The sequence below is a fragment of the Lissotriton helveticus genome, chromosome 4_1, assembly GCF_964261635.1.
Source record: "Lissotriton helveticus chromosome 4_1, aLisHel1.1, whole genome shotgun sequence".
In the NCBI taxonomy this organism is placed as follows: Eukaryota; Metazoa; Chordata; class Amphibia; order Caudata; family Salamandridae; genus Lissotriton; species Lissotriton helveticus.
In genome coordinates, this window is record NC_136063.1 from 1429067811 (window position 1) to 1429082460 (window position 14650).

The 14650-nt window shown below is 45.6% G+C and overlaps 1 protein-coding gene across 1 annotated transcript in view; it reads left to right on the forward strand.

Annotated features, from left to right (window-relative positions):
* The window catches only part of CAP2 (cyclase associated actin cytoskeleton regulatory protein 2), a 475046-nt gene extending 461473 nt beyond the window's left edge, over positions 1–13573 (forward strand). The window contains exon 13 of the mRNA XM_078687967.1: positions 11331–13573. Coding sequence (XP_078544093.1) covers positions 11331–11414 — 84 coding nt within the window. The 3' untranslated portion in view covers positions 11415–13573. The remainder of the gene's footprint in view (positions 1–11330) is intronic.
* Positions 13574–14650: the final 1077 nt, after the last annotated feature.

Sequence of the window (14650 nt, forward strand, 5' to 3'; positions counted from 1 at the left end):
TGCAAGTTTCACTTTCACAGGCAACATGGAAGTCAGGTCACCCAAAACCAGGGCCAAAGTAAATGACCAAAGGCATAGCATGATTGAGCCCCTTAACCGGCTCGACTCTGGCAAAGAAATGCTCTTTTTCACGGGTTAATAATGCACGTGTTCCCGCCTATAACTTGACGTTCACCGAAACAGAATATCAACCAGGTCGAGCCGTGACAGCCTGTGTTCTGAAGCTGTTTATCTTGTAAACGTTAGTTATTGTTACTTCGGCCAAGAGAATCAGTGAACTCCAGTGTGGCTCGGCTTCTAAACTCTATGTGTTTTCTTTTGTAAAGGAATAATAAGGTTGTTTACACGCTGCGTTTCTTTCAAATACATTTCTCTCAGATTTGCACTTAATTCCAGAAACCATTTATGCTGTCTGTTTATTACTGGTGATGCACTCCAATAGAGCCGATGAAATTTATCTATAGGATTGAAGATGTTATGGTTTGGGAGTCCCACGTTACCTGCTTTATTGATGGTGTTATGGTTTAGAAGTTCTAAAGTATCTGTATTATTAATGGTGTTACTGCTTGCGTTGGTTTTATCGGTAGTAGGTACCCATATTCCTGTTACTGATGAGTAAAATTATTCTTTTTTGTTTAAAGTTAGAAAAAAACCCTGAGGCTGGTACGCATCCAAAAGATGGATAGACATACACATACGGTGGAATGAAATTCCATGCACTTTTAGAGAAGGTGTATCCCGTGATCGTGTTTATTTTTCTGGCTAGCTTTGTACCATTCTCTCTGTGTCAGCTAGTCATTAAGGGGGCTTTTACGTTTATGTTGCTCTACAAGCAGTGAGCATTGCTTACAAGGGGAGCACCCAAACTGGAAACTGACAGCTGCTTTCCTCATCGGCCTAAGGGGAGACTGATGGTGGGTGATGGCTGACTATTGATGAAGCAGCATAAGGCTGTTTACTTGCACGTCTAGGAGTCCTTTACTTGCCTATTCATGTGTATATTACCTACTGGCGGTCGCCAGTAGGTAGTTATAGTTAGGATCTCGTTTCTATTCAAATATCGTTTTTTCTTCTCTCAATATCTTTGGCGCCGGTTGACTAATCTTAGCGAAATGTTCAAAATGAATGGCCTGCTCTGGTCAACTCCTTGGAAGTTTCGGGGTGATTCGTCAAGCGGGGGCCGAGTAATAAGGGGGGTCCCAAAATACGTTCTCCCCATGTTTATTTCCATAGGAAAAATTTGAAGAGGTTACTGCCCGAACTGCTTTTGGCAAAAAGGTAGCCCTTGGTTCAGAAAGATCCCTTTTTTTAAATGGTGTAAATCCATTCAGTAGTTCCCGAGAAATTTAAAAATGAAAAATATCAATATCTGAGCACTGAGGAGGAGTCGCGACTCCTCACGAGCTGACTTCTGATTGGCTACCAACACTCCAAACCAGGAAGTGTTGGCAGCCATCTTGTGACTCGGTAGAACTGAGTCACAAGAAAACAGAAAAAAGAGGTTAAAAATAATAAAAGGGGGCAGGGTAGAAACACCCTGACCCCCTAGGCCTGCTCACAGGGTCCCACAAGGACCCCCAGGGCCAAGAAAAGCAATTTTTAAAGAATAATTTCGATGGAAATCGCGATGGGGTCGCAGATCCGGCCCAAATTATTTTAAAAAACGAGGCGCGGGCTTCCGTACTTCATTTTCAAAAAGCCCCAGGGTGGACAAGGTCCCGGGGGTACTGCAAATTAATTAGAGGGGACCTGAGGCGGCCCCCGTAGCCCCAGAGACTGCCACCTCCCCCGGGCTGTGAAAGAAATGCGTGGGGCGGTCCCAATCCCCTCACGCTGCCCCGGGGACCGCCATCTCCCCGTGGCTTTTAGAAACAACTGCCGGGGCACATCCCCCCCCCCCAGGCCCCGAGGATGGGGGGTCCCCGGGGCTACAAGTAGCCTGGGAGGGGGACCACGCGGCCCCGATCCACCCCCCCAAAAAAAAATTTTTTTAAAGGAAAGGCCGGCCCCAGGGGATGGCGTCTCCGGGGCCATAAATGGCCTGAGAAGGGGGCCACATGTCCCCCCTCCAAATGTTGTTAGTAAAATTTTAAATACTGGCCATGCACCGGGGGATGGGGTCCCCGGGGCCGAAAATGTCCTCGGGAGGGGGGCCCCTTCCCGTACTATTTAAAAAAATTAAAAAATCGGGGTCAGGCCCTTGGGGATGGGGTCCCCAGGGCCCCAAAAATAGGAAAAGAAGGAAGGCCACACAGCCCCCTTCTAAAAAATAAAAAAATTAATAAAACGGCATCGCGCTGGAGGGCCTGCACCCTCAAGGCATCACTCTGGAAACGCGCCACAGAGTTGCGTTGCAGAGAGGTGTAAAAAGGGGTGTGGCCTCAGACCACCTCTCTGCAACGCATCCCTGTGGCTCTTCCTAGAGGTTCCTGGTGGGCTAGTTGGCCCCTAGGGACCCTCAGGATTCAAGGAGACTTAATCCTCCAACTTAAAATGCGCCACAGGACACGTTTGCACACTTGTCACATCAAGCCCCACCCCCTCCCTGTACCACTGTGCAAACACGCCCCGTGGTGCATTTTAAGTTGGGGGATTAATTCCCCTTCAATCCTGACAGTCCCTGTGGGCCAACTAGCCCACTAGGTACCTCCAGTAAGTGCCACAGAGTTGGGTTGCAGAGAAGTGTAAAAAGGTGCATGGCCTCTGACCACCTCTCTGCAACGCAGCCCTGTGGCACTTACTGGAGGTTCCTGGTTGGCTAGTTGGCCCCCAGGGACCCTCAGGATACACGGGGACTTAATAGGGATATTATAGTTAGAAATTAGCATTTAAAAAACCATTGAAATTCACTGAGAAAACCATAGGTTTCAGGCACGTTATAGTTAGAAATTAGCATTTAAAAAACCTTACAAATGAACTGAAAAAAACATAGGTTTCAGGGACATTATAGTTAGTTGGACATTTCACTTGTACAAAACCATAGAAATTCCACCGTTATAGTTAGTTCAGCTAACTATAGCTCGCGCCCCCGCAATGCACTGCTGATGACGTCACATATTACATCATTCATGACATGGTCAGTGACATCACTGATGACATCTTAAATTACATCACTGATGACACCACTGATGACATCATCCACATGAAAATCTGATGCACCTCCTCACACTCTAATATAACCTCTGATACACCCCCGGTAAAATACAGACTACCATTTTCGAAACCATTGGCATACCAATACCAGTTACTATATAGGCACTCACTGATTGCTAGGTCTACCCATACAATAACTCATACAGGCAGTCACTCATCAATACAACACTATCATATGCACTCATACACCTATACAGACCCACACACCACCACTCATCCAGAGTTACTCACACACCTAGTCAGTCATGCAAAGAATCAATCACACTTCCATTTACTGACCTATACAGTTATACACACAACACATCACTTATTCTAACTGAAACAAACGCATACTTACTCTCTTATACAATCACTGATACAAGTACACAATCATCTATACAGCCACTCTCACAATCAATGACTCGCGTATAGTCATTCATATACTCCAACTCTCACATACACTACCTTTTACATATAAAGTTACTTGGACATGTACCACTGAGACATCCATTCACTCACCAACACACCCATACACACACTTACCCACCCATACAGCTGTTTCCACATGCACTCTTGAACTCATACACCCAGTGAATTAACCACTCAAACATCTATGCACAGTCACACACCTCCCACCCACCCACACACACACTCAGGCACCCATACAAATACTCAGGCAACCAATCGATAACCCATATAGACACTCATGTAGCTACTGACCAACCCATGCAGCAGCTTATGCTACAACAGACTGATACAGACATTTACACAGTTTAGTCACTAACCCATGCATTCAGTAAGACACATGTAATCACTCACTTAAACAGTCAGTCACGCACCTACTATATCCAACATCCAGACACTTATACACCCACTCATTCTTCAATTCACCTTGGCATATATATAATACATATATAAAATTTAAAGAAACACACAGTCACTGGATGATGTCATGAGTGATGTCATTTGAGATGTCATCAGTGATAGTAATTTCTTACTATAACGTGCCTGAAACCTATGGTTTTTTCAGTGAATTTCAGTGGTTTTTAAATGCTAATTTCTAACTATAACATCCCTGAAACACACAAAGAGAGTTTGTAACACGAGGGAAACAGCAACACAGACCTCGGGAGAGAAGAACATGAGAGAGAGCTGGAAAACACATGCACTCAAGCAAAAAGAAGGAAGAGGTGTGGCGCCGCGGCCAGGGCGACTGACGCTGGAATCTGGGGACCACGGTTCGATCCCCGGCTCCGGCGGCAGGTTAGCCCAGCACCATGGGACTCTGGGCAATAGCTCGCTTAATCTTCCCGACGGCCCCCCAGCGCCTAGAGACCCTTACGGGTGATTGTGCGCTTTACAAATGTGGACTTTACTTTTTACTTTAGTTCCCAAAAAGTGAAAACTTTGAGTAGCAAGCAGAGCGTGTGGAAGTAGGCTGGGGGTATGGTGTAGACTTGACTTTTCATGGAGAGTTCGCTGTTGAGGATGATGCTGACGTTGCGGGTGTGATCTTTCAGTGTAGGGGTTCCAAGTTTTGATGGCGACCATGAGTCATTCCAGAGGGCCGTGTGTCTGCCGAAGATCAGAACTTTGTCTTGTCCGTGTTAAGCTTCAGGTAGTTGTCACTCATCCAGGCTGATACGTTCTTCATACAGTTGTGAAAGTTGGTCTTAGTCAATGTGGGGCCACTAAAAGTGAGAGGACGAGCTGTGCATTTTCAGCATAGGATAGGATGTTGATGTCATTCAATCTGGTGATGTATGTGAGTGGTGTCAAGTAGACATTGGAGAGGGTTGGGCTGAGGGCTGACCCTTGAGGGTCACTGTAGATGGTGTGCTTGTCTTGTGAGGTGAAGAGAGGGAGGCGGACTCTGAGTGTGCCCCATGAGGAAGTATGCCATCCATCTGAGCGCATCGTCTGTGATTCGACTCTGGCATATTCGATCAATGAGTTTGTGGTGGGAGACGGTGTTGAACGCTGAGAAGAGGTCGAGTCAAGTAGGGTGTGGATGTCATTTGTGGCAGCGATCAGAGCTGTCTCGGAGCTGTGGTTGACTCTGAAGCCGGGTCCAGTATATTGTTTCTTTCCAGGTGTTTGGTGAGTTGGCGGTTAAGGGCCTTTCTTCAGGACTTTGGGATGAAACTTGAGAAGTCAGATTGGACGGTAGTTCTGGAGCTTGCTGGGGTCTGTGGAGGGTTTCTTGAGGAGGGGTCTGATCTCCGAGTGTTTCCATGAATCGGGAAAGGTGGCTGTGGTTGAGGCACTGAGGATTGTGGTGAGCTTGCGACTGATCTTGTCTCTTCCGAGGTTGAAAAGCCGGTGGGGACAGGGGTCATGTGCTTCCGAGTGGACGGAGTTCATAAGTGTGGTTGTGTGCTGAGTTGTTCCCATGCAGTGAGTAGGTGGTTGGCGTTTGTGGTTGATGGGGTGCTGAGGAGGTTGGAGGTTTGGGGATCAAAGTTTCTATATATGGCTGCTATCCTGTTGTGGAAGTGGTCGACTAGGGAGTCGCAGAGTTCCTGTGAGGCCAGGATTGAGGTTTCAGTGGCTGACGGGCAAGTTAACTCTCTGATGATGGTGAGGAGCTCCTTGGCTTTATTGGTGCTGGTCTCGATCCGATAGGTCAGGGCCTCCTTTTTTGTGGCTTTGATCTGGCAGTGGTAGTCGTTGAGTGCTGATTTGAAGGTTTCTCAGTCGTTGTGGTTCCTGCTGGTGCACCATTTTCTTTCCAGTTGTTTGCATGTGTGTTTTGATGTGCTGAATTCCGGGGTGTTTCGGCTGGCTCATTTGGATGGTCTTTGGGTTTTGGCCGAATTGGTTGCAGCAACTCGGTTGGCAGAGCTTGTGATCCAGTCATTGAAGTTCTGTACTGCCTGATCCACGTCGGTGGTTACGTTGGGCAGTGTGGTGCAGAGGGTGTCGGTCCATTGTTGCTAAGGGACCTTGGTCCACTGCGGAAGGGTATACTGTGGCGACTGGGAGTGGTATGGGGAGGTCCGGCGAGGAAGAAGTGTACGATGGAGTGGTCCTACCAAGTGAGTTTTGAAGTGTGGCTGTATTGGATTCTGTTGCTGAACATGAAGATGGGGTTCACTATGTGTCCTTCTTTGTGCGTGGGGTATTGACAAGCAGCTAGAGGCCTGAGTTGTTCAATCTTTCCAGGAGGTCGTTGGAATTGGTGTCAGTGGGGTTGTCCAGGTGGAAGTGGAGGTTTCCTAGGAAGACGTAGTGCTCGAACTCAATAGCGAGCGGGGTGATGAATTCAGTGACGGTGTCGCTGAAGCCTGTTCATGGTCTTGGCGGTCTGTATGCGAGGGTGCGTTTGATGGTGGTGTTATCATTGGTGTGGACCTGGAAGTTCATGTTTTGCATGATTGGCGTGGTTTCGTCATCGGTGATGGTGTGGGGGATTGATTCCTTGTGACAATGGCGATGCCATCTCTGTGTCTGTTGGTGCGTCATGATGTTTCATCTTGTAGCCGCCGTGAATTTAGCTGTGGCGATGTCAGCGGCTGATGCGGGGGTGAGCCACGTCTCTGTGATGAAGATCACGTCGGGTGAGGGTGGAGATGGTGTCCCAGACTTCAGTTTCTTATTTGCAGTGCAATCGAATGTTGATCAGGAGGCAGCTGAGTTGTTCCAGGGAGGCATCGGTCGGCAGGGATGGCGAGACATTGGTTGCCGTGATGGTGGTCGGTCCTGGGGCGAAGGAGTACAGGCAGTGGATGCAGGTGAATGATCCAACTGTGGAGTGTGGTGATGCGAAGCAGTAATTGCTGTTGTGTCTGGGTAGAGGGAACGGAAATCTGCTGGGAAGTATCTGTGGGAGTGCAAGGTGCCAGTGTTCCTGGCGCTGGGCGCAGTCCAGGTGTAGACGGGCTTGCCTTTGGTGCGCCACCAACACAGCCACTTAGAGGCCTCCATAAGTAGTTCTGAGATGTAGGGGGAGCTGGGAGGGCAGCAGGTGGGAGAAAAAACGGCAGGAAAATGGAGCGGACACTAGGGCCAGCAAAAGGCCAAAATTAACAGTAAGCCAAAAATAAATACAATTACCGAATACAGATAGATAAAGAGACTCCAGGAGCAGCGAATCGGTGTGGCTGGCCTATTGGTCAGTGTGCTTGTACCAGTGGCCTCTAGGTCTGTGAGCTAGGCAGCAGATACGAAGAGCTGGCTGCAGCAGTGGGGTGTGGTGCAGTACAGGGGTCAGAGGCTACTCATTGGAGGTCATGCAGCGGCCTCCATAAGTAGTCCTGTGAGGGGCTGGCTGAGAGGCGGGAGGGCAGTGGGCTGTAGAAAAAAAACTGCGGACAAATAGAGTGGGACCTTGGGCCATCAAAAGCCCAGAATTAACATTAAGCCAAAAATGAAATAAATTGCCGAATACAGATACAAAAGATAAACAAACTTCAGGAACAGCAAACTGATGTGACTGGTCTGGCGGACCCCGAGCTTGAACTGGCAACCTCAAAGTCTGTGAGGTAGGCAGTAGACATGAGGATTTGAGATGCTTTGAGGATAATGCGGCCAGCATTCTTATGTGTGTTGATACTTTGGGCTAATTCTGGGCTACCATTTTTCAAAAGTTAAGTAAAACTATGATCAAACATGGTCAACTGAACCATAGAAATGGAAAGACCATGCAGCTTGGAACTATCAGGAATGTTGGAAATTAATGTAATACAGCTTTTAAATAGAGTGCCTAATAGCCGTTACAAGAGGAACTATATATACATGTATATGTACATTTAATCATGGATGAATACTATTTATATTAAAGTGTAATATCTAACCCTAAGTGTTTTCTTATTCCTCCTTTTTCCTTTACTTATTAATATTTTTTGTAATAAAAGGCTATATCTGTGACCTTCCCCCCCTGTTGCAATAAAAATAAATGAGTTGATCTGACATGTTAATACTAGTCTAACCTGCAGTGCCACATGGCTTCTTATTGTCCCTAGTGTTATTTTGTTTAAATCCTATACGTGTGATTGTATATGGCCGCACAACCTCCCATGTTTGAGAGTGGACGCTTGTGTTACTATGCTAGCTTTTTAACATTTCTATGGTTCACTTACCTAAATGTCAAATATGGCAGTTTGCCAACTAGTTACAAATGGGTTTGACAACTAGTTGGTCTGTGTTAAAGGTAGAGCACACGTACTGAGATGCTTTTAGCAGCCTCCCTCTTGACAGAATTTCAAACTCTCAGCAGTCTAAGTCTATAAAAATTAAAAGTCTGGGGTGGGGGTCACATGATAAAAGCGAATTTTTTATAACACTGTTTATTGATTTTAAGGCAAGCGTGGTTAACAATTATAACAAAACATAGTAGGCATCAGTATACAGCTTGTCGTTATGCTCTAGAAAATAGTCTGACGTATCAGATACACGATCATAAGACATTTCCCCACCTTGGCCTCTGTAGTGGAGGAATAATATAACCACATACCCCATTTTTGAGGACATCCTCTATATTTATAGACATATTCCTCTACCCTGGCATACCCGTGTATGCATTGCATCCACTCCTGTACAGGAGGATCCCTTGGAGGGCGCCAATGATATGTTATAACGCGTTTAGCACCTATAAGTCCCACCAGGGTTATGGTAGCCTGTGGGCCGCACCATTCATGCATTAGTCCATAGAGTGCCATCCTGGAATTGACTACGACTACTCTGCCCACTACCTCCATAAGAATCAAATGAATATGGGTCCAGTATCCTGGTATGATTGGACATGTCCACACCATATGAAAGAAGGTGCGAAACTCACTTCTGCGTCTAAGGAAGGTAGAACCAAGGCCAGGGCCGGACTGGCTACCGGGCAGTTGTGTGTGCTGCCGAGCTGGGGGCTAAGTTCGTTGATAGGGACCTGCGTGTGAAAAACGAAATTCGTTTTGCGTTTTTTATTTCAATGCGCACGCAGGTCCCCATCAACGAAAACAGCCCCCACCACAGAGAAAATAGCCCCCAGCTCGGCAGCACACACAACTGCCCGGTAGCCAGTCCGGCCCTGACCAAGGCCCTCCTTTAATTTACTGAACCTGAATGGGCTATTATATATTCTATGTAGTTATTTTAACTGAATGATATGTAGTCTCGTAGAAATCATCAATATCCGAGGGGCCATTTTTGCTTTAGCCCAGTCCGCATCATCTAAATGGCCAATATCTTCTGCCCACCTGCCTCTCGATGCTACAGAGGATATGGGGTGTTAGCCATCAATGTACGATAAAGTCTAGAAATGCCTTTGTCTCTGTAGCTGACTGTGTGAATTTCACTCCTATTGAATTGTAGTCTGGGAGTTTTGCAAGTAGAACTCTGTTTGCTTCCAACGCATGGCGTAATTGTAAATATTCATGAAATTGCGCATGATGCATATTATTCATCCTCACCAAATATGAGAAAGATCTGTTATGATTTCCCTCCCAAACATCTCTAAGGCTGGAGATGTGGATAAGGTCCCATGCTCGAAAAAACAGCCAACTTTACTGTATGTCCCAACCAATCATAATGGCATTTCAACTGAGAGAATTCTGTCGCACTTGATCTGAAAGGTACACTTTCTACATATTGTATCAGAGTTTCAAACCTGCTACCACCTCCTTGACTGGTCAACCTCACTACCCTTTTGGAGTCAAATTTACAAAGGGAGAAGCTTGGTAATTGTATTATAGTACAGCTGCATCTCAGGCTTTAGAATCCAGTGATAAATTACAGTTACCACCGTCTTTCTCAGTACCCTAAAAAGCCACCATCCAATTAAACATGTTGTATTATATGCTTAAATTAAATAAAATGACCTCATACGCCAGAATGCATCTGTTCAATGTCTTCGGGGACAAGGTGGCATGATAGACTTTTCAGAGATATATTCTAGAAAGGAAAATGTGTAGGGAGCCTTTGTGGTCCCATTCTCTCTACATGTTGATTCGTTGTATCTGCCTAGTAGTATGTTCCTGGCAGTTGGAATGGAAGTGACTTGTGCAAAGTTTGTACGTTACCGTCATGGCTTTTTCTCATTACCAGCAACTTACACCATATTCATCACATCAGCTACTAGTGTCATTACCATCTGCAGGAGCCATTTGGGAACAATGGAAGTAGTGGTGGATACTGTTGGAAGAGAGCACAAACTAGTGCACAGATAGAGGCACACTTATCTCGTCAACAGCTTAAATGAAGCCATTGATGGTACAGTCACAAGATGACTGCAGTCCTATGTGATGGTACTTGTAGTAGTGGTGATACTACATGATGGGTACCCACCAAGGTTGTACTGCTGAATAGAAATACCAATTATATGGTAGCATACTAATATCAAGGACAGAACATCGAGGCACAAAATATCGAAAGGAACTGCGTTTACGGAAGTAATGATTTACTACTGCCTAACTCCACATCTACGTAACTTGATACCTTGAGAATGTATGTACCATGTAAGAGTTAGGTATAGAAAATCTAGACTGACCTACTTGTTGATATTTTATTTTCGCTTTTCTGTCCTCAAGATTTTGCCCCATCGATATTGTTGACTCGTTATTCCGTGGGCACACCGCTCACTGATGATCCTGAAGCACTAAGTCCAGTCTCGCCTTTAGGAGTCCCACAATTAATATTCATGAGATAAGTTTAAAAACAAGGGATCTCAATGGGAATTGACGCGTTTATTCATTTGTTCAACTGAAAGCCTCTGTGGTGCCTCCTGTAGGGAGGGACAGGGAACACCCATGCCCTGTGGACTAAGAGCAACAATAGAACCACATATTCAGCCTTTCCTGCCATATGTCATTGGGGAGAGGATGTGGCTTAACGGCTAGAACATTCGACTTTGAAGCTGGGGATCTAGGTTCGAGTCTTTCGTAAGGCTCAAACATCTAACTATGGACAAATCACGTAATCTCCCCTTGACTGAAAATGAATGTGCCCGTCTGTAATGCAACTGGTGCTCATATAAAGCGCTCTGATACCCGTGGGTCGAGTTCGCGCTATTATAAAACTGGAGGAATGAAAATGTGTAAATGCTCAGAAAGGTTGTTGGGGTTGCTGTGCCCGATATTGCGACACTGCCCTCCCTGAGGCCGTGCCCCACGAGCTGCAACGCTCTTGTTATTCCTGCCAGTAGTAACAGTGTCCTCCGTGCTTTTCATGCAGCTTGTCTAACCACCCTTGTTTTTCTTGCTCTTCCGCAGAAAGAATTTCCCATTCCTGAACAATTCAAGACCGCCTGGGACGGGTCCAGATTGGTCACGGAACCCGCAGAGATGATGGGCTAAGCGCCGCCCGTGCCTACAACGCCACTGGCTGCGCCTGCCAAGTCCGCCCGGGGTGGCACTGATTCATACCGCCGAGCCTTGCCAGCAGCAGCCGCCAGTCTTTACTCAGAAGCCAGAAGCGAAATGATTTTCAATTCATGCTTTTATTAGGCATTCAGCTCTTTTCGTTTCCCCTTTCCTTCCTTTTCATGTTTAGTAGTCCGCAATGTCATGTAACTTTGAAACTCTAAGGTATAGTTTGTTTCTTCTTCTCCTTTCGACGCTGCAGTCAACGACCAATGCCAAACTGCTGAATGATACATTTTATGTTGTACTTGTGTATTTTTACTGCATTCCTTTCCTGCCGAGTTTCGCTTGTTCGCAGCTTAAAGCCAGTGGACTTAACTGAAGCACGAGGGCTAAACTTTTGAAATCATGAGGTGACAGGCATTAACTACTCTAGGCGTGGCTGGGTGCTGACTGCCACTCGCACTTTAGATATTATTAGGTCAAAGTTGTAGTTGAGTGATAACTCTAAACAGTAAATATGCTAATTACATTGTTTCAGCTGTTTGTGATGCGCCTCGGGGGCTTTCGGGGGATTGGACGTGCTGTGTAAATACCGCCTTGGTGGTATTTTAGCAAATGGTACTTTGTTTACAGTGTATTTCGTAGGTTGAGCGATCAGGGCTTGAATTTGTGTAGGTGGTTGCAGGTGGTGGGCGCCTGCACTTAGTTTTGGGACCGGGACTTACTTTTCTTCATCAGCCTTTAAGCCAGAGCAAGAGGGTGAGAGGAAGAGAATGCAGATAGGAGAAAGAAAATGATAGGGAAACGGAAAAGTGAGAGATGGAGAGACAAGAGATGAAAAAGCATCTCCTAGAGAGAAGGAGGGTGGTGAATGAAGAAGATATGTGGTGGATTCAAAACTAGTCAGCAGGAAAACTTGAGGATCTTCAACTTACTGCTTTCTTTTAGTTTTGTTTTTTTTTTTACAAATTAAGCACTGGCGAATACTAAATACATGGTCTCGTCTTCGCCAATTTACAAGCGAAGGACACGAGCATTTGAACTATTTACTTTGAGGGAAGACGGAAATGCAATGCTTCCAGGTTTCCGCCTCTCTATGGTCAAACCCTTGACACACAATCTTCGGCAACTGTAATGTAAAAAAAGTTTCAATTCCGGTGCCTGCTGAAGCTCCTTTTGCACTAGGTGCCCACAGCAGATGCATGGACTCTTATACGTCTCCTTTCTAACCTCCCCACTCTTTGATTACGTTCATCTACATCCGCGTTGTCTTTGTTGATGGGGTGTGGGCTGTTGTGCATTATTGCGCTGATTACTTATGGGTAATCTTAATTACTACAAGGATCGCTCCTCATCCACTCGCTAGGACATCGTCTGTTCTCGCTTGGGAACTGCAACATTGCACAACCTAGGCCCTGCGCATGTTCATGAGGTAACACAGGAGGCTGTTTACCAATGGAGGGAACTGCGTACATTGTTGTAACTGAGCAGTCCAGTACTTTAAAATGTCCTTGATCCCAGTCAGTGTTGCGAAGGGTACCATTTTGGAATTTTAGCATATCACATGTTATTTCAAAAATTATTCTACTGGGCACTGGAAATGTCTTGAACATGACTTGCCTCAAACTAATATTGAAACAAAAGGACTGCAGGTAAAATTCTGTCTGCATTTTAGGTGTGTTTCTGTGTCCAGATGGTACATAGGTGAATCGCTGAAGTTTTCATTATGTAACACACTCTAAATTGTTTCTTTTTGAGGTTCATAATGCTCATGAAAAGTGACAGTTCCAGACCATTGAAAGCAGAACTTCCCACTGACTGCAGCGTTAGCATCTCACAACACTCAGCCAGGCTCAAGAAGGGGATGTTAGATCCCTTTGCCGAGGCTTGTAGCCAATGTGGCAGTTAATGGAAATTGTTACAGTGACTTTTCTGGTGTGATGTGGTGTATGTACTAACAGGGTTTGAAGCTTGCCCTGCAGTTCATTTTACAAGAGACACCTCACAAACTCGCAGATGGAATGAGTGTGATCAGTAAGAATATAAGTCTGGACCAGGTTGGGCGACGCAGAGGCACTCATTTTTGGGGACCAGCACATACTGTTCCCCATCATACTTTAACGCAGAGCAAGAACAAGAAAAACACAAAAGGAGAAAAGAAGGAGGAAATGAAAGGTGAAAAACCGTGACAAACGGAGATAGCAGGGATTAAAAAGAACCTTCAATAGTGAGATCAAGAGTCACGGAGTGTATGGTGGTGGAAGAAAGCGGCATGAGGTGGAATCAAGACTACGGCAATCCTGACATTCATCAACATTGGCTTAGGGCCTCTGCGAAAAACTTTGGGCCCTGGCAGTTATTCTTTTACAAATTAGGGACTGATGAATTTTTAACGGCTATTTAGCAACTCACCTGTTCTACTGTATTGAGGTGCAACCTTACATTTAAAAGGTTCACTCTTGTGATGCATTGGACACTCAAGAGACATCATTTGCTGAATCACATGGCAAAGCCAGATCATGACATATAAGACAATCATTTATGGACCCACAAAGGGACAACTCTTGAATAATGGCTTGATTGCACCAAGGAATGTTCCCCCTCCCAGTCTTAACCAAGGAACGGTGATCGCCTACTCAGAGACCTGCAACCACACTTCCCCTTCAAATGATTACATTAAACAGCTTTCACCGTGTTTAACTTCTACAAACTCATAAAAGGGTCCTCACTTGCTAGCAATATTACATCACAGGCAATCAAAGGACAGGTTGGTGATAGGGGAGGCAAGGTTTTAGTGAAGAAAGGTGTGTGATGATGAAGAGTAGAACTTGGTTTAATGAAGACAACCAGCAAGGAAACGAGCCATAGCAACTTCTTCCTCATCATATAAGAATTTCCCAAGTAGTGTTTGTGATCCATTGTGTGCTCCCCTGCAGATCCACTACTGCTAAGACGTCTGGTGGGGCCGCTGATGGGCCTCTGGTGTGGAGGGGTTATCATGCTGAAAAGTCAATCTGCTCAGAAGCAGTAGAATGCTGTTTAGTCCTTCCTTCGCCCCCACTAAAATGTTTGGAAACTGAAAACTGTTTGGGTTCTATTCAAGAGGAGTAATGTTATTCTTCTTGTGGCAGGACCTCTACATCCAGAAGTGATTGACTCTTCCATGTTTGACAGGAACCACTCCAGGGTTTAGTTACAGAACCTTGAAATTAATGCCGCTGCCCATT